Here is a 20908-nt window from a genome sequence, read left to right on the forward strand (position 1 = left end):
TGTCATCCAGAGCAGTTTTTTTTGTTTTGGAAGAAGGAACTTTCTTTTGGTAATATATTAAATAACTTGTTATTTGATTATTTTAGGATTAAATCACAGGTTACTTAATTGAAACTTATTATTTTAAAGCACAAATCACTTTCCCCAAACATATCAAGGTCTTTTAGATTCTGATCTTGCCTCCACATTAGTTCATCCCCTAGTTTAGTATTTCTCAGTGAACCATCGCATCAGAATCTGAGTACTTGTTAAAAATGCTTGTGTCCTTCTTCAAACATACTGAGTCAAAACTCTAAGGAGGATGTCCAGAGATTGCATTTTAAACAAGTGTCAGATACTCAGTGTAAAGAATAAAGCTTGAATTCTTAGGTCTGGAAGCAATCCAGTTATTTATAATTAAAAATTGCTAATCTGTTTTTGGTAGAATGTAAACTTCAGGTGGTCAGGGACCATGTCAGCTTCATTTACCATTATATTATCTACCTTGCAAATATTAAATGCTTACTAATTTATTGTTGAGAATAAATGGAACTAATAATTTTTCCCTTCCCCTCACTTTTTTTTTTTTTTTTTTTTTTTTAGCAAGCAAGGACTTAGCACAGACTTCTTACTTCATGGCAACCAACAGGTTTATATTTTAATATTTTCCTTTATATTTTTGGGATAGGACTTTACTTGGGTTGGGATTGTCACTTTTTGAAGGGCATAAGGAAAGATGGCAGGTCTGGCACTTAGTAAACTAGAATAATTTGCTACGTTGATGTAATTATATACTACTGATTGATAACCTTCTTAATTCTGCATGTTACTTAGCTTTAAAATATCCAAGAGCATAGTTCTGAAAGTTGGTAAACTTGGAATTCATTGATAGTGACTGAAAATATGATTTGAAGGATTTTAAAAGACTCTTTGTTTTTTCCCATACTCCCAGATAAATGGGCATATATATGTGTAAAGAATTTTAATACTTTTTTTTTTAAAGAAAAAAATTAATAAATAATTTGTATTATCAAATGACTTGCTCATTCTTATCTCCAATCTATTGGCTGTTCATGGAAACCAAAGATATTCCTAATGACTGTCAGGGCTAAGAAGTTCATTTTAATAGACTGGTAAGAGAAATTTTAAAAATAAACCAGCAATTGAGCATATTCACACTTGAGAGAGTGATTGTCTATTTATTGTTTTAAATAGACCTGACCTATGATTGGCAAGAGACAAGATAATTTTTAGGATATTTTCTTAGGTATTTGATTTAGAAATTATACATATCAAAAATCTTATTTTCCTTAAGTTCTGAGCTTATTCTCAGAATAATTGATCCTTGTTTTAAAAAACTTAGTACCCAGTTTGTTTTAGGTTTTTGTTTTTGTTTTTAGTCCATCAGTTATGTGAATTGAATGATGTGTAATCAGCAAATTTATAAATGTTACCTGAGCAGGTGGGTTAATGGAAAATAATGTTTAGTGCTGAATCAGAGCACTGGATATTTCTTACCCTACTTGCTTGCCAGTGGTTTTTTTTTTTACTTTTTTTTTCTTTTCTTGTTTTTTTCTTTTTTTTAAATAATGGAGAGTTTTAACTTTGGGTTCAGAATTGAGAGCTCATGATACTCTCTTGTTTCCTTCCCTCTGATGTCAGCCTGCATTTGACCACATTTAGCCTGCAGTACACACCTCCTGTAGTGGCCTGTGTCTGCATTCATCTGGCTTGCAAGTGGTCCAACTGGGAGATCCCAGTCTCAACTGATGGGAAGCACTGGTGGGAGTATGTTGACGCCACTGTGACCTTGGAACTTTTAGATGGTAAGTTTTAGAGTAAGGGTCCTTGGAAAGCACTTCATCTTGATCTGTCACATATTTGGCCAAAGGTGACTTGATTCAGATGAAAATAGTTAGTTGAGGTTATTCTTGTTTCATTACTTTGTTTCTCTGTGAGTTTTTCTTAAATGCTCTATTTCATTTGTAGAACTGACACATGAATTTCTACAGATTCTGGAGAAAACCCCCAACAGGCTCAAACGAATTCGGAATTGGAGGGTAAGAATTATTGCTGTCAGCTTATGGAACAGGACAAACTATTTTCTTTTTTTGACTGCACCAGAACTGGATATGTACCCTAGGTTTGGAATTTCCCTTTTTGTAGTTATGCAATAATCATAACTTCAACTTCATATCTTGGGGTACTGGCCCAGAGGTAAAGGCTATAGGTGATAGCAGAATTTGTTTTGTGTTTTACAACTCTTGTGATACAGTCATTTGGTCAGGAACATTGGTTGAGTATTTTCTGTGTGGAGACTGTTAAGGGGAAAAACATGGCTTCTCTGAGTCATAGAGTGTTGACTTATGGTAGAGGAAAGATACAGAGCTACAGGGTTAGAGCTGATACCATAATTTTGTCTTTATTTTACCTGCTTTTGAAATGGATTTTAGAACTTTGTTTTTATATAGATTAAGGTCTAAAGTCGTCTTTCAGATATTTTTCAAAGTCTTATTTATGAATAATGAAATAATTCCTCTTTTTATCCAGTGTCAGAAAGTTTATTTAAAAACATTCCTAAGTCCAGCCAGCATGACTCAGTGGTTGAGCATCGACCTATGAACCAGGAGGTCATGGTTTGATTCCTGGGCAGGGCACATGCCCAGGTTTCAGGCTCGATCCCCAGTGTGGGGCATGCAGGAAGCAGCTGATCAATGATTCTTTCTCATCATTGATGTTTCTATCTCTTTCTCCCTCTCTCTGAAATCAATAAAAACAAATTTAAAAAACAAACAAAACACATTCCTGACCTGGCTGGTGTGACTCAGTTGGTTGGTCTTGTCCTGTGTACCCAAAGGTTGTTGGTTTGATTCGTAGTCAGCATATGCCCAGGTTGCCAGCTCGATCTCTGGTAGGGGATGTGCTAGAAGCAACAGATTGACATATCACTCTCACATTAGTGTTTCTCTTTCTCTCTTCCTCTTCCTTCCTCTCTCTAAAATTCAATAAAAATACTTACACACACACACACACACACACACACACACACACACACACACACACCAAAACAAAACAAAAGAACCCCACACAAAACATTCCCTGCATTTCTCAGAAATTCAGACTGATAAGCTTAATTTTCTTTTGAGTTGAATAAGTTGCAGAAAATGAGTTTGCCTAGGGTTTAGTAGAAACTGGAGAGCATGTAGGTCATTTTTAAATCTATATATATAAAAAGCCAGTGACCAGAACACCATAATGACCAGAACAACCAATTGCCATGAAACCCACTGCGGCCAGCAAACTGGCCCAATTGGGGGGTGGGGCCAGCCAGCCAACCTTCTGTGGCCCCTCCCCCCAGCTGGTCCCGCCTCTGATCGCCCTCCTCCCCAATAGGGGGTGGGGCCAGCTGGCCAACCTCCTGCAGCCCCTCCCCCCCATCCGGCCCCACCCCAAATCAGCCCCCCCAACCCCAATCAGGGGCAGGGCTGGCCAGCCAACTGCCTGCGGTCCCCCCCCCCCGCCCAGCCTGCCCCCAATGGGCCCCCACCACCCTGATTGGCCCACGGCCCCTACCCCCCAGCCAGCTCTGCCCCTGATGCCCCCCCACCACCAATGGGGGGTGGGGCTGACCAGCCAACCTCCCACGGCCCCTCCCCCAGCCACTGACCCCCGATTGGCCCCCCTCCCACCACATTCAGGGGCGGGGCCGGCAAGCCCACTGCCCACAGCCCCTTCCCATGGCCAGCCCCGCCCCCAATCAGCCCCCCCCGCCTCACCCCAATGGGGGCGTGGCCCACCAGGTCAATCACCCACGGCCCCTCTCTCCAGCCAGCTTCACCCTGATCGGCCCCAATCATGGCTGGCCGGCCAGCCAACCTCCCGCTGTCGCCTCCTCCCAACAGGCCCAGCTCCAATCCACCCTGGTTGGGGCCAGGCCAGCCGGATCCCACCCATGCACGAATTCATGTGTTGGGCCTCTAGTTTAATATAAAACCTCACCAGAATTTGTAGAATTTGATTTTGGACTACTTGCAATCATAAGCAGTCATAAGGCATGGATGTTCAAGGATTAATTTTAGATATGCACAACTTCATTTCTTTTATTGCCTTGTAGCATTTGAATAGATTGCTGTGACTTTTTTTTTGGTGATAGAACACTAAAGTAAATTTTTAAGGATACAATACAACATTTGATCTTAGTTAAAAGGCCAAGAAGTGATTAAGTATACAATACTGTATTGTTAACTATAGGTACTATGCTATATAGTATAGTTCTCTAGAATTTACTCATCGTATGTAACTGAAACTTTGTACCCTTTGACTAATATTTCCTTGTTTCCCCCTCCCCCCAGACCCTGGCACCCACTATTCTACTCTGTGTCTGTAAGGTTGACTATTTTAGGTTCCTCAATAAGTGAGATCAGTAAATAATTTCAGTATGCATCTGTAAAAGATAACTTTTAATAAGAGCAGAAGGCATAATTTTTTAAAAAATATATTTTTATTGATTTCAGAGAGGAAGAGAGAAGGGAGAGAGAGAGAGAAACATCAATGATGAGAGAGTCACTGATTGGCTGCCTCCTGCACGCCCCACACTGGGGATCGAGCCCACAATCCAGGCATGTGCCCTTGACTGGAATCAAACCCGGGACCCCTCAGTCCGCAGGCCAACGCTCTATCCACTAAGCCAAACCGGCTAGGGCTGTGTCTGGCTTATTTTACTTAGCCTAAGGTTCTGCAGCTTCATCTATGTTGTTGCAAATGGCAGGATTTCCTTTTTTTTAAGTTATGATAAAATACAAATAAGAATATTTACCATCTTAACCATTTTTAAGTTTATAGTTCAATGGTATTAAATATAACTGACCATGTCCGAAAACGGTTTCAGGTAGGAGTATTCCTACTCTGTCTAGAGTTTGTCTTTGTGATTTATTAATAGTCATCGCAAATGCTGGCATCATGGAAACTGTCTTCGAATTAATTAAATGGGAAGCCAGTGTCAGACGGGGACAAATAGCGCACATGTGTGAGTCGACGTTTCTTTTTCTTTCTTTTTTTTTTTTTTCAGAGGAAGGGAGAGAGAGAAACATCAATCATGAGAGAGAATCATTGATTAGCTGCCTTCTGCACTGGGGATCGAGCCCACAACCCAGGCATGTGACCTTGACCAGAATCGAACCTGGAACTTTTCAGTTCACAGACTGACGCTCTATCCGCTGAGCCAAACTGGCTGGGGCTCAATGTTTATTTTTATTTTATTTATTTATTTTTTATTGATTTTTTACAGAGAGGAAGGGAGAGGGATAGAGAGTTAGAAACATCAATGAGAAACATCGATCAGTTGCCTACTGCACACCTCCTACTGGGGATGTGCCCACAACCAAGGTACATGCCCTTGACTGGAATCAAACCTGGGACCTTTCAGTTCGCAGGCTGACGCTCTATCCACTGAGCCAAACCGGTTTTGGCTCAACGTTTATTTTTAAATTGCCAGTGTATGTCATATGTACCGGCCAGTTGGTCAGACAGACGGACGGTCGGTCACTTAAGCTTTTATATATATACTAGAGGCCCGGTGCACGAAATTCGTACACGGGGGGTGGTGTGTGTCCCTCAGCCCAGCCTGCACCCTCTCCTCTGGGACCCCTACCTGGATCAGGCCTAAACGGGCAGTCGGACATCCCTCTCACAATCCAGGATTGCTTGCTCCCAACTGCTCGCCTGCCTGCCTTCCTGATTGCCCCTAACCACTTCTGCCTGCCAGCCTGATCACCCCCTAACCACTCCCCTGCCAGCCTGATTGATGCCTAACTGCTCCCCTGCCAGCCTGTTTGCCTCTAACTGCCCTCCCCTGCAGGCCTGGTCACCCCTAACTGCCCTCCCCTGCAGGCCTGGTCACCCTTAACTGCCTTCCCCTGCAGGCCTAGTCCCCTGCAACTGCTCTCCCCTGCAGGCCTGGGTCCCCCCCCCCCCCCAACTGCCCTTCCTTGCAGGCCCAGTCACCCCCAACTTCCCTCCTCTGCTGGCCTGGTCACCCTTAACTCCCCTCCCCTGCAGGCTTGATTGCCCACAACTGCCCTCCCTTGCAGACCTGGTCCCTCCCAACTGCCCTCCCCTGCTGGTCATCTTGTGTCCACATTGGAGCAGTCATTTTGTGTGTTGGAGTGATGGTCAATTCAATTTGCATGTTATTCTTTTATTAGATAGGATAGAGGCCTGGTAAACGGGTGGAGGCCAGCTGGTTTGCCCTGAAGGGTGTCCTGGATCAGGGTGGGGGTTCCCTTGGGGCGTGGGGCAGCCTGGGTGAGGGGCCTGTGGTGGTTTGCAGGCCGGCCACACCCCCCGGCAACCCAAGCAGAGGCCCTGGTATCTGGGATTTCTTTATCTTCTATAACTTTGTAGCCTTGAGCAGAGCCAAGCCTCCTGCTCACTCTGTGGCCACAGCCATTTTTGTTGGGATTTCTTTATCTTCTATAATTCAAACTTTGTAGCCTTGAGCAGAGGCCTGGGCCCGCCAGGGCAGGTGGAAAGCTTGGCTTCCTCCATCGCCAGGGGCAACTCAAGCCTTCTGCTCTCTCCAGCTCCGTGGCTGCCGCCATTTTTGTTGGGATTTATTTATCTTCTATAATTGAAACTTTGTAGCCTTGAGTGGAGGCCTGGGCCCACCAGGGCAGACGGAAAGCTTGGCTTCCTCCATTTCTGGGGAAACCCAAGCCTTCTGCTCTCTAGGTGGCCACAGCCATCTTGGATTGATTTGCATACTTGCTCCTGATTGGCTGGTGGGTGTGGCTTGTGGATGTAGAAGAGGTATGGTCAATTTGCATATTACTCTTCATTAGATAGGATAGAAATTTGTGCACTGCGGGGGAGGGGGTCCCCTCAGCCCAGCCTGTGCCCTCTCACAGTCCAGGAGCCCTTGTGGGATGTCCAACTGCCAGCTAAAGCCCGCTCCCTGCAGGGATCGGGCCTAAACCAGCAGTCAGACATCCCTCTTGGAGTCCAGGACCCCTCACTCCTTACTGCCCGCCTGCTTGCTGCTCCTTACCACTCAGCTCGATGCTCCTTAGTGCTGCTGCAGAGGTAGGAGAGGCTCCTGCCATCGCCACTGTACTTGCCAGCTGTGAGTCCCGCTTGCAGCCTAGTGGCACTCCCCCTGTGGGAGTGCACTGACCACCAGGGGGCAGTTTTTGCCCCCTGGTGGTTAGTGCGCATTATAGCGACCAGTCGTTCTGCCCTTTGGTCTATTTGCATATTAGGTTTTTATTATATAGGGTGTGTGTGTGTGTGTGTGTGTATTTATATATATGCTCTTTGTTTTTTATATGCCTTATTAGAGGCCCATTGCACGATATTCATGCAAGAATAGGCCCCTGGCTTCACTCCCAGCTGCCCGGGAGCCGGCAGGTCCCTGCTCCCCAGCCGCCCAGGAGGGAGCAGGCACGTCCCCATTCCCTGGCCGCCTGGGAGCCGGCAAGTCCCCGCTCCCCGGCCGCATGGGGCCTGGCAGCTGGCACGTCCCCGCTCCCAGGCCGCCGGGAGCTGGCACGTCCTCTCTTCTGTCTGGAGCACCACTCCAGTAGCTCCCTCTGCCGCCCCCCTTCCCCTCATAGCAGGCTTCACACCACTCTGCGCCTGCATATGCAAATTAATCTCCATCTTTGTTGGGTTAATTTGCATACTCACTCTGATTGGCTGTGGGTGTAGCGGAGTGATGGTTAATTTGCATGTTTCTCTTTTATTAGGTAAGATTGCTTTTTGTCCCTCATTTTCTGCATTATTGTCTTGTGTTTAGTTGATTTTTAAAAAATAATTCTTTATTGTTGAAAGTATTACATATGTCCCTCTTTTTCCCCCATTGACCCCTTCTAGCCTGCCCCCCACTCCAGGCCTTCACCACCCTATTGTCTGTGTCCATGGGTTATGCATGTATGTATACAAGGTCTTTGGTTGATTACCTCGCACCCACCCACCTTCTCCCCCTGTTTCCCCCCGAGATTCTACACTCTGTTCCATGCTTCCATGTCTCTGGTTCCACTCCATTCATCAATTTATTTTGTTATTTAGTTGACTTTTTTTGTTGTTGATTTTTTACAGAGAGGAAGGGAGAGGGATAGAGAGAGACATCGATCAGCTGCCTCCTGCACACCTCCTACTGGGGATGTGCCCCCAACCAAGGTACATGCCTTTGACCAGAATTGAACCTGGGACCCTTCAGTCACCAGGCCGACGCTCTATCCACTGAGCCAAACCAGTCAGGGCTTTAGTTGATTTTTTAATAGTAAAATTAAAAAATTTCTTATTTCCTCTTTTGTATATTCTACAGCTATTTTTTTTTATGGTTATCATGGGGATTACATTTAACATCCTAAAGTTACAACTTTATAATTTTGTTAATCCTCATCCAAGGATATTTTTCCATTGATTTTTTTAGAGAGTGGAAGAGAGGGCGAGAGACAGAGAGAGAAACATCGATGTGGGAGAAACATATCGATTGGTTGCCTCCCACATGAGACCCGACTAGGATCGGGGATTGAACCTGCAACCAAGGTATGTGCCCTTGACTGGAATCTAACCCAGGACCTTTCAGTCCTCGGGCCAATGCTCTATCCACTGAGACAAACCCACTAGGGCCAAACTTTTCTTCTTTACAGCTGCATTCCTACCCCTTTTAGTTGTTGACGTGACAAAATTATATCTTTATACATTTGTGCCCCAAAACATAAACTAATAATTATTTTAAGTGTTAGGCTCTTATAACTAAATTTTATACTAATAATTGTTTTTGTCTTTAAAATTTGCTAGCCTCTTAAATCAAGTAGAAAACAAAAGGTGCAGTTATAAACCATTTTAAAATAATACTAGCTTTTATAATTGCCCATAGATATTTTTCCCTACATATAGCCTCAAGTTACCATCTAGTCTCCTTTCGTTTCATCTTGGAGGACTCCCTTGAGCATATCATGTAGAGCCAGTGTAATGGTCATGAACTTCCTCAGTTTTGTTTATCAGGAAATGTATTAATTTCTCCCTCACTTTTTTGAAGGACATTTTTGCTGGATATTTGGTTGACAATTTTTTTTTTCTTTTAGCACCTGGAATGTACCAACCCCCTCTCTCTGGCATCCAAAGTATCTGATAAGAAATCTTGTGATCTTATCTTGTGATTTTGTGTGGGGTGATTTGCTTTTCTCTTGCTGCTTTCAGTATTCTTTGTCTTTAGCCTTTGAAAATTTGATTATAATGTGTCTCAGTGTGAGTCTCTGTGAGTTCTTAGTTGGAGTTTGTTGAGCTTCCTGAATGTTTATGGCATATCTTTCATTAAATTTGGGAAGTTTTCAACTACTATTTCTTCAATTATTTTCTGTGCCCCTTTTTCTTTTCTTCTGAAACTCCCACAATGCATTTGTTGGTCCAATTGATGGTGTATCACAGGTTTTTAGGCTCTGTTTCCTTTTTAAGTTTTTTATCTCTATTGATAATTATTATTTTCATTTTGTTCACACACTGTTTTCTTGACTTTTTCTCCACATCTTCCTTTAATTCCTTGAATATATTTAGGGGAGTTATTTTAAAGTCTTTGTCTAGTAGACCTGCCATTGGGTATTTTTCAGGGATGGTTTCTGTTGATTAAATTTTTTCCCTTGAATGGGCCATACTTTCCTGCTTTTTAATATGCCTTGTGACTTTTTGTTGTTGTTGAACATTGGGCATTTGAATCTAATAATGTGGTAACTCTAGAAATCAGGTTTTCTCTGTCTTCCATGGTTTGTGGTTTTTATTGTTTTGTCCCTTCTTTTGGGTGAAGTGGTTGATTTTGTATTGTTTTGTCCATTCTTTTGGGGGGAGAGGTTGATTCCGTGCTGAATATCAGCCTGGAGTATATACTTGCAGTCTTTTCAGAGCCTTTCCCTGGATATAGATGGTCATTTTCTAATTTTCCCTATATATGGAGTTGTGTTTGAATGTGCTGCTCTTTAATGTCTGGCTCCTATAAGGGAAAAAAACAAAAAAGTGATAGGGGAGGAATGGTGGTCTTTTAAATCCCCTGGAAGTTGTTTCAGCCAGAGTGGGGAGGAGGGACTTGCAACAATGGAGGGAGGTGCAACAACAATGACTGCCTGTCTCTTGGCGTGTACTTCTGTGATCTGAAGCAGCATTCATTGATCATAGCACAGATAGATGCCCAGTATTTGGAGGATAGAATCATTTTTGCTCACCCAGGCTTCCCAAGGTTTGTGAAACTACTCCAGAAATGGGTGCACAGCTGCTTTCTACGTGGCTAGGGGTGGGTGATGGCTGGTTTCTACTGTGCTGAGAAATGAAATTGATGGAAATTAACCCCAATTTACTATTCAAGGCTTACCATGGAAGTTGCAAGCCTTCAAAAGACTCTAGAGTTCCAAAATAGTTACCATCAGACAGATTCTGCCAGTGCAGATGTTTAGATGGGGAGACAGATTCCTGGTGCTTCCTACCCTGCCATCTTCCCAAAATCTTTCTCCTTTTTATTAAGTACTAAATAATAGTTCATATACCACATTTTTTTAATCCATTCATCATAGATGGACACTTGGGTTGCTTTTATATCTTGGTTATTGTGAATAATGCTTCAATGAACATGGGAGTTCAGATATCTCTTTGAGATCCTGTTTGCACGACTCTTGATTGAAGGTTTTTAAAATTTTATATCTCCTGATGGTAATAATTATCAATCTCATGTTACAGTAGTCTCTTGCTTATGGGTTATGAAAAGCCTCAATGTCAAAGCAAGCACAGTCTATTCATTTCAGTGTTTTTTTCCGTATAATAAATTACCTGAACTGAAGAGATATCATTTGCTTCATTCTAGGCATGCCCGGCTGCCACGAAAACAAAAGCAGCAGACCGAGGAGCAGAGGCAAACACTTCAGAGCAGACAATCCTCAATATGATTTCCCAAAGCTCTTCAGACACAACTATTGCCGGTTTAATGAGCATGTCAACTTCTTCTACCACAAGTTCAGTGCCTTCCCTTCCAGCCACTGAAGAGTCATCCAGCAACATAAGCAATGTGGATATATTGCAGGGCGAGCGTTGGTTGTCCTCCCAACCTTCTTTTAAACTGGAACCTGCTCAGGGTCATCGGACTAGTGAGAATGTAGCACTTATAGGAGCTGATCATTCCTTGCAACAGGATAGTTCAAATGCATTTATTTCTCAGAAGCAGAACAGTAAGAGTGTGCCATCAGCTAAAGTATCACTGAAAGAATACCGTGCAAAGCATGCAGAAGAGTTGGCTGCCCAGAAGAGGCAACTGGAGAACATGGAGGCCAATGTGAAGTCACAGTATGCATATGCTGCCCAGAATCTCCTGTCTCAACATGATAGCCATTCTTCAGTCATTCTGAAAATGCCCATAGAGGGCTCAGAAAATCCTGAGCGGCCTTTTTTGGAAAAGGCTGACAAAACAGCTCTCAAAATGAGAATTCCAGTGGCAAGTGGAGATAAAGCTGCCTCTTCGAAACCAGAGGAGATAAAAATGCGCATTAAAGTCCATGCAGCATCTGACAAGCACAATTCTGTGGATGATAGTATCACAAAAAGCCGAGAGCACAAAGAAAAGCACAAGACTCATCCATCTAATCATCATCATCATCATAATCACCACTCACACAAGCACTCTCACTCACAGCTTCCAGCTGGTACTGGGAACAAACGGCCAGGTGATCCAAAACATAGTAGCCAGGCAAGCTCCTTAGCACACAAAGCCTATAGCTTGTCTAGTTCTTTCTCCTCTTCCAGTTCTGCTCGTAAAAGGGGTCCCCCTGAAGAGATTGGAGGGGCAGTGTTTGATCATCCAGCCAAGATTGCCAAGAGTACTAAATCCTCTTCCATAAATTTCTCCTTCCCTCCTCTTCCTGCAATGGCCCAGTTGCCTGGGCATAGCTCAGACACAAGTGGCCTTCATTTTTCACAGCCTAGCTGTAAAACTCGAGTTCCTCATATGAAACTGGATAAGGGCCCTGCTGGGGCCAATGGTCACAACACAACCCAGACAATAGACTATCAAGATACTGTGAATATGCTTCATTCCCTTCTCAGTGCCCAGGGTGTTCAGCCCACTCCGCCACCTGCATTTGAATTTGTTCATTCTTATGGTGAATATCTGAATCCACGGGCTGGTGGAATGTCCTCCAGATCTGGCAATACGGACAAACCCCGACTACCACCTCTACCTTCAGAACCTCCTCCACCACTTCCACCCCTTCCTAAGTGAAAAAGAAAAGGAAGAGAAGAAAAACTAAAAACACATTTTTTTGTTTTTGGTTTTTTTTAAAACTACTGATTCTGAACTAAGAAAATGACTTCCCTAATGAAATATGTCTCCCTTCTTGGACTAGGGAATAAATTAATATTGAGACATAAGTGGGAGGATGGTAGAGGGCCTTGGTTATTGTATCTGCTGCCTCAGAAATGTAACTATTTTATAGTTTTTATTGGTATTAGAAAAGTGAGAATATGTTGAAGCTGTGAAAGAAAAATAATACTTTCTCTATTCTTGGCCTCTCCACCTCTTAATTAGGTAAATTAGAGTTGATATCTTCCCTCTTCTTGCCAGGACTGAAATATGGAGGGTTTGTTATATCAGACAGTTGTGGATCTTTTTGGTGTTTAATATGTCAGAAGAGAGGAAGTATTTAAACGTCAAAATCTTTTAAGAGACTTTTAAAAAATAATTTAAAGAAAGTAAGTTATCTGTTTAGTTTTTCTTTTTTTATATATATAATTGGGAAAGGGATAGGGATTTTGCTGTGTGTATGGAATACATAGCAATGAATCCTGGGGGTGGGATTGGAGGGTGGAGGGTGTGAAGGGAGGTTGGGAGGGTAGGCTTTTTTGGGCCATGAGTTCTGAGATAGACTTTGGCCACTTGAAGTGTTGAGACCTGTAAGTGTGTATGCAAGTGTGGGTATGTATGTTTTTAAGTGTGTGTGTTTAAATATCATGTTTTCTCTTTTCCCTCCCTGTCCCTCACCATTTTCACTTCCCAACAGTCTACTAGAGAGAATACGGTGTGGCCTTTAGAACATAAAGGAAGATGCATGTATTTGACATGATATTTAACCCCTTTCTTTATGCTGTAATTGAGTGGTAGCCTTCTAAATTCAAGTTTGGGCAAGTGCAGCCAATGGCCTGATTTTGGACTCCATTATAAAAACTTCCTTTTAACCCCCTTTTCTTTTGATTCAGAACAAAGATGGGGTTGAGGAAGAAGGTTTGGAGAGCAAAGCTGGCTTCTGATGTACAGAATTGGGTGTGTCTTTTTTCAAGTTGGGCCTTTGGGAAAGTGTTCAAGTGAGAGCAGTCTCAGGGTCTCTGATGGGAAGGGGTATGTGCTATACATCCTACCTGTGAAAGCCCAGACCATATGTGAGAATAGTTCTGGGAAAAGCCATGGAGCTAGAGGATCCTGAAAACAGTGAAATTGTGATTTGGGAATCGTTAGGACATTGTATTTTAAATTATATTATAAATGTGAGACTTGCTTTTTATCTGTATAGCTGAAGGGGAACCGCTGCATCCTCATTTTTTTGTAGCCTATATGTCTTCAGAGATTGGAGCTTGTGAATTAACAGTACTGGTGCCATGAGAGTGAGCAAGCCTAGCCCACATATACTGTTACGTGTAGATCGTCCATTCTTGGTGACGTTAGATGCTAGGGAGAAGTTCTTCAGACTTCTAAGAATCCTTTAAAAAATGGACCAGGTGTCTGTTCTTATGGCTGCTTGATTCTCCCAGATTTTAAGAGTGAACATTTTTGTTGAGGAAAGAAATCTTTTAAGAGACTAGAAGAATTCTAATAAACCAAGTTGTCTAACTGAAAATGCCACCTAGCTATAGATCATTTGATGTGATATTCTTTGGTCTTTGTGGCATTTTTATTTTTATTTTTTGCTGTGGAAAAAGGATACAATTTGAATTTGTCTTGTTTTTAATGGAGCTTCCTTCATACCAAATATTCCTTATGGACAAATTGAAATGTTTTTATTGGAAGTCATAGGGAGACAGGAGTTGTACATGTGCTGCTGCTTGACAGGAACAGATTGGGGAGAATACTGAAGCAGTTGGAATTGACGGTGCACTGGCCTAATATAGGAAGGAATTTATTTGTACAGTATACTTAACCGAAGGTGCATTAGTATCCAGCATCTTGTCATATTTGAACTGTCTAGAGTGCCTGCCGTTGCTGTGTAAAATGAGCTCTTTGCCAATCTATAAACTAGTATTTTTTACATGGAATGTCACTTCACTTTTATAGACGACATTTTCCTCTTTCTCCTTCATAGTGTGTGTTGTGCTAATTGGTAGATGTGTGGTATCTTTACTAAATATAGGCTATTTGTTTAGATTTTGTTTGGTGGAGTCTGCTTTCCTTCCCGACCTTCCAAGAAGGTTATTTAGTTTGCTTCTGTATCTTTGTGGAATTGATTATCACTGATTTAATTATGAAAATGTCTTTTCCAGCTTTTGATTTTTCTCATCAAATGTTGCATATTTTCTAATCATATGTACTCCTTCACCACAGAACATACATATCCGCTTGGCTTCATTAGCAATTCCCTATGGCAGTCTTCTTAGTTCCTTAGAACTTTGTCAGGAGTGAACTAGAAAAAAGTGCTTACTAGAGCCTAAGAGCTGCTTTATGCTGTGTAGTCTGGCCTATGCACTACTAGATCATTGCTGGTATAGATCAGTTTAGAGACTTTTCTATATTAATGCCTCCTGATACTGTTTTAAGATACCTACCATGTCTACTTTTAGATCTGTTTATATGTCATGAACCAGCTTATGGGCTGTGCATGAAGCTGTTGCATTGTCTTTGGATTAGCAGTGTGCCTGTGAAGTAGCATGCATATTATCCAAATTCTCACAAACTTAGGCTTCAGAGGGTTGTGTGATTTCTTCTCTCCCCTCAAACTTTCAAAGGGTGAGAAATGGGATTTATACATCCAAAGTTAGTCCAGTAAACATGGTTTACCCTCACCCCCTTTTAACGTAAACTATCAAGGATAAGTGGTGGTAAGCAGGCCTGGAGCCTCAAGTTCTATAAATCTCATTCCTACAACTTTGATTGAATCTCATGTTGGCAAAAGCAAGTACCTGTGGATTGTCCTTAAGGCTGTTAATCAATACCTGTGTTGTTCTTAGCCGAACTCTTAATGAAGCATTAATCTAAAGCTAAATTGGTCTTCTGAAGTATCAGTTATGCTTTTGGGTTTAGAAAACACTTAGGAATTAGTTTAGTCTTTTCACTCATGAATCAATGTGTTTCCATATCTGAGACCCTCAGCTTCTTTTTCTTTTTTTAAAAATGATTTTAGTGTTTTGATTTAATGCATTCTTTTTTATAGTTCTGTATTATTGGCTTCACCTCTGCAAATAGAAATAAAATTTCCAGTTAGAAACAGCATTGGATTAGGATACAGAAATAAAATCATGGTAACATTAGTACTGGATTTCCTTAAGCCTCTGCTATCTAATCCCCCATATTGGAAATGGCATACCCCTCATACCTTGCTTCTTGGACGAAGGCAACTAGAGGAGGGTCTTATCCCAGTATGGTTGGATTTTAAACTCATCTGTGTTCCCCACAGAAACGTGGGAACTTGGGATATTATTTTTTAAAAGGATTCTTTTGTTGATGAATTGTTTTGATACTAATGCTAGGAAAAGGGAGATTCTAGACCATCTTGAAGTTAGAATACAAATACTATTCTCTTGGGTTTGGGAGAATTTTAGCAGTCTATGCAACCCCTCACATGTGGAGAAATAAGCCCTCTGCAGTCCCATTTAAACCTTCAGTGATTTTGATACCTCCTCAAATTTCTCATGTTGCTGCTTGTTAACACACAGCTTTTAACTGAGTATTTGCTCCTGATGGTTTAGGAAGTGTTATGTGGTATCATCCTGTCAAGTTTTATTTTGTCTTTTTATACTTCTGGATGTGAGTTTTAAACAAGCATGGTACTGTAATCCTACCTGATAGAATGGTCTAGGATGATAATTATTTTTTAATGGGAGACCTTTCCATTTTAATGTTTCTAAAGTATTTAATATAAACTTGGCATTGGAAAAGGGAGGAAAAGAAAAAGAATGTTTATTAAAAAGTTGTGTCTACTCTCCCCCTTTATGAGTGTGTGTATTCATGGTTGAATGAAAAGAAGAGAAAGACTATTGAGTTTTTTGTCATGTTAAGTGTGGAGAGGGATGCTTGACAGCATGCTAATTGAAGCCAGAGCAAATATGTATTCATCAGGTTATCAGGAAGTCTTCATTTGAAAGCTGAGGACCTAACTGATTAGTGGTTAATCACTTTGAAATTGATTACAAGATGGAGATGCTGGCTGGGTTAAGCACTCAAAAGAAAAGAATGCAGCAGCCTAATTTAGTGTTAACTTAGGTTTCTGATTTGAAACTGACCTTTTTCCCACCTGAACTCCACACGCCTAAAATTGTCCGTTTTCTTACCAGACCAAAGAGCAAAGAAGGAAAAAGAAAAGTAAAACACTTTACCAATCTATGTCACTCAGGTACAATTTTGTGGTGATATTTTTGTCTGTTTTCTTTGTATTGCTCTTAAGAATTCTTTCTCAGCATATTATTCTGCTGTTGCCTCTTTCCTCCTTGGGGCATCTCACTTCTGGATGCTACCCCTGGTATCTCTACTGTTGTTATGTGAATGATAGGATGTAAGTGACCATTACAGTAAGGGCTCTTTGTAAAAAAATTTAAAAACTTTTTTAAATTTAAAAAAAGGATGTTGTATACATTTTATAGTCTGGCTATCAGTTTGATATATTGCTGTCAAGTATGTTTCTCAATCTGTATTTATCCATCCCATCAATAAATGTTAATTATAAAACACTCATTGTTATTTTTGCATACTGAGTCTTCAAGTTAGTCTTTAACTGTCATTTTATTGCTCTTACTGTAGTTTTGTTTTACTTTTGATAGTAGTATGTACCTTCCTACTACACAAGATCCTATGGGAATTGAGTCCATTGGAAAGGCCTAAGATTTGGTCATCACAATGAACCTGAGAGTATAAAGTATGATGTAGTAAACCCTCATTTAATAGTGTGTGGATACCTGGGAGAGTAACTGCTACATAAAAAATATATAGCTCTAACAGATGGTAGCAATATATACTCCTTAATCTAGCAAGCACTATCAACGTGATTCATAATTTTATACGTGGTTTTGAAAAAAATGGTATAGATAAAGAGTGCATTTGAAAGGAAAAAATAACAGCATTCTTGGTGGTACCTGGAAAAATTGATAGTGAATACTCTTTTCCTGGGATATAATAAAAACCATATATACAGGTAAATCTTGTTCATTACACATTTAAAGGGAAATAATTTTTATGCTAAAGTACTCCAGAATTATAATACAGAGTTAGCAGTAGTTATAGTTTAAAAGCTCTAAAAGGAAAAAATAAATTGAGCAGAATTATTTATGTTTCTGAAAAATCACTTGAGTTCTGTTCATTCCATTTTCAAAATTAAGACAAGAGTTTTGTTTACTATGTACATATGAAACTTTTGTGGAAGTTGCTGACATTTTAGGAATTCTGATCAGGTTTGAATGGAAGAATAGAAAAACAGTGATTTGCCTTTGTTAAGAGAGTGAATGAATATCAACTGTATCGTCCTTGGAATAGATGGAAACAAATCAATATAAAGCTTGTGTACAATTGTACCCCCAATTAAAGGGTTTGTTAAGCTAACTGATGCAGAGCTAGGCTTATAAGTTTTCCTCACACTTTAAAAAATTTTTTTACTTTTGGTTTTAGAAAGAATGAAACATCCATGTAAGAGAGAAACATCAATTGGTTGCCTCCTGCATGCACCACAACTGGGGATTGAACCAAAAACCTGAGTATGTGCCCTGACCAGGAATCAAACCTTCCATCTTTTGGTGTACAGGATGATGTTCTAACCAACTGAGCTACACTGGCCAGAGGTCCTCACACTTTTGAGACCTAAATAAATTGGTTTGATCTCTGTCATTCAACTTTAGAAAGTTTGAAGCCTTTTCTATGACTTCTGTGGATTCCATCAGAAACTTATACAACGTGGGGCAAAAGTAGGTCTACAATTGTTAAGATGGAAAAGAATACAATAATAAATAATAATACAAGAGTAAACTTTCACATACAACTATAAACCTACTTTGCCCCACCCTGTATTTATTAACTCTAGGGTCTACTTCTGAATTAATTTGGTGTATGGATTGTCACATGTCCTACTTGTGCTACCTTTTTGCACTGTGGAATCTCAGTGTAGGGAGACAGGTATCGTTTCACATAATACTCAAAACCAACAGATAATGAAAACAAGTTAAACTTGAGCCCTAGCCAGTTTGGCTAGGTGGATAGAGCGTCGGCCTGCGGACTGAAGAGTCCCAGGTTCAATTCTGGTCAAGGGCATATACCTTGGTTGCAGGCACATCCCCAGTAGGGGGAGTGCAGGAGGCAGCTGGTCAATGTTTCTCATCTATGTTTCTAACTCTCTATCCCTCTCCTTTCCTCTCTGTAAAAAATCAATAAAATATATATTTTTTAAAAAACTTGAATGTAATACTTGTCAGGTGGCTCAGTTGGAGCGCCATCCTGTACACCAAAAGGTTGCAGGTTCGATCCCTGGTTGGGGTGTGTGGGGGAGGCAATTGATCCATGTTTCTCTCCCCCTTCTCCCTAAAAGCAAGTAAAAGCATTCTAAAAAAAAATTAATATTGTAGGTCTTAATGTCATTGATAGATTCTTGGAAACTGACATTAAGTGAAACGATGGGTAAGACTTTTTAGTATAGGCTAATTGACATAAACAAGAGTTAAGTTCCTATAGCATATTTCTGGTGAGAAAAAAATCACCAAACTTGTAAATAAAGACCCAAAACCTAATATTAAAGACTGAAATAGATGTGAACTATACACTCATTTAAGAAAGATTAATAAAACAAGTAAGGTAATGATTTTTCAACCCACCATGGACAGGATACTCATCAGGGCTCATCACACACCCATACTCAGACGGATAATTTACACAAAATTATTTTAAAATTTTTTAAAAAAAAATTTTTAAAAAAAATAATAACTCCAAATCTCTGGGCTGTGTGAGTACCTGGAGAAAGCCCACACAGACATGGGAAGAATGTACAAACTCCACACACAGTGGCCCTGGTGGGGAAGTGATTTGTTCTCAAAGTTATAACAAAACGATGTTGAACACAAGGAAATTAATTGAGGACCTGCTGTACTAGAGACACCTTTTCTGAAAAGTAGTTTCAGGCACTTCCTTGCCTTTCATTTATTCCTTCACTAGAAAATAGTACCTATCAAGTACTGTGTACTGATTACTGATGGGAGTATGGCAGTAAACAAACAAAAAAGCATCCTGTCCTTGTAGAACTTATATTCTAGTTGTAGGGAGACAAGTAAAACAGTTCAATAATAAGTACTTTGGAGAATGCAAAGCAGGGAAGGAGGAACACACACACAGAGAGAGGGTGTGTGTGTGCAGGTAAGTAGAGTGTTGAAATTGGAAAGATGACTAGGGAGAAAGGTCTCATGAAATTACAATTCAGCAAAGATCTGAAAGAGGTGAGAGAGCAAGCCATGGAAATAGTTGGGATAAGAGCATTCCAGGAAACAAATGGCAAAGGTTCTGAGGTAGTAGAGCAAGGAGGCCAGTATGAAAATAAGTGAGGAGAGGAGAGAAGTAGAATATGTGGTTAGAGGGGAAATAAAAGGCTAGATATTGTAGGGCCTTGTAAGCCATTAAGAGATAGTGAAATAGGGCACCACTGAAACGTTTTGTGCAGAGAAGTGACATGCTCTAGCTTAGGTTTTAAAATGTTCATTTGGAAAAAAATGTTCATTTGGGCTTCTGTTCAAAATGGATTGTAGGAATCAAGGGTAAAGAGGCTCACAATAATTAAGGTTAAGAGAAAAGAGTGGCTTGAACCAGGTTGGAAGTGCTAAAGATAATGAGAAATTACCTATCTTAAAGTTGGAGCCAGTAGTGTCTGCTATAAGGTTAGCAGAAAAAGAAGTCAAGGATGACTGCCACTTGTTTGGCCTGACCAACTGGAAGGACGGAGTTGTCATATACTGAAATGAGGATGACTATAGAAAAAGCAAGAGTTTGGCCCAACTGGTGTGGCACAGTGCTGAGCATTGACCCATGAATCAAGAGGTTCTGTTCGATTCCTGGTCAGGGCACATGCCTGGGTTGTGGGCTCAATCTCCAGCAGGGGACGTGCAGGAGGCAGTCAAGTAATGTCTCTATCTCTCTATCCCTCTCCCTTCCTTTCTCTAAAATCAATAAAAACATTAAAATAAAGAGCAAGAGTTTGGCATTCTCTCTCTCTCTCTCTCTCTCTCTCTCTCTCTCTCTCTCTCTCTCTCTCTCAACACTCACACTTTTCTCTAGGATTAGTTCCCAGAACTCCAAATTTTCAAAAATTATTTCCTTCAAGAATTCTTTCCAATTGCACTCTCCCTCCCAGGAGCACACCCATGCCTTTCTCTTCTCTATCTTCTTCCCCCATAGGCATGCAACCTCTAGCAAAGGCTGTTGGTGGCTCTTCCCAGGTTAACCCACTGAACCTGTCTCCAAGGCTTCCTTTTCTCTGACTTTCCCGTGGACCAAAGCAGCCCCACCCAAGGTTTTCTCTTGCTGTTGCTTCTGTCCTAAACCCTGCCTTATTTCACTGTCCCTAGCTTTAAAAAGGTACTCTTAAAATTAAAAAAAGGAAAGAATTAATCTTTCCCAACCTCAACAAACACCCTCAGTCCACTTTAACCTATTCAGTAGCTAACAAAGAGTGCAGTGGATTAAAAACAGCCATCTACTTTGTTAAGCAGCACAAAGAATTTGTTAATA

General features: G+C 41.0%; 1 protein-coding gene across 1 annotated transcript in view; it reads left to right on the top strand.

The window, feature by feature from the left end:
• CCNT1 (cyclin T1) overlaps positions 1 to 16872 on the top strand; it is a 45697-nt gene extending 28825 nt beyond the window's left edge. Inside the window, exons 6-9 of the mRNA XM_080662480.1 lie at positions 583 to 628; positions 1642 to 1805; positions 1969 to 2039; positions 10829 to 16872. Coding sequence (XP_080518606.1) covers positions 583 to 628; positions 1642 to 1805; positions 1969 to 2039; positions 10829 to 12235 — 1688 coding nt within the window. The 3' untranslated portion in view covers positions 12236 to 16872. The remainder of the gene's footprint in view (positions 1 to 582; positions 629 to 1641; positions 1806 to 1968; positions 2040 to 10828) is intronic.
• The last annotated feature ends 4036 nt before the right edge of the window (positions 16873 to 20908 follow it).

This window comes from Plecotus auritus (assembly GCF_963455305.1).
Source record: "Plecotus auritus genome assembly, chromosome: 3".
Lineage (NCBI taxonomy): Eukaryota > Metazoa > Chordata > Mammalia > Chiroptera > Vespertilionidae > Plecotus > Plecotus auritus.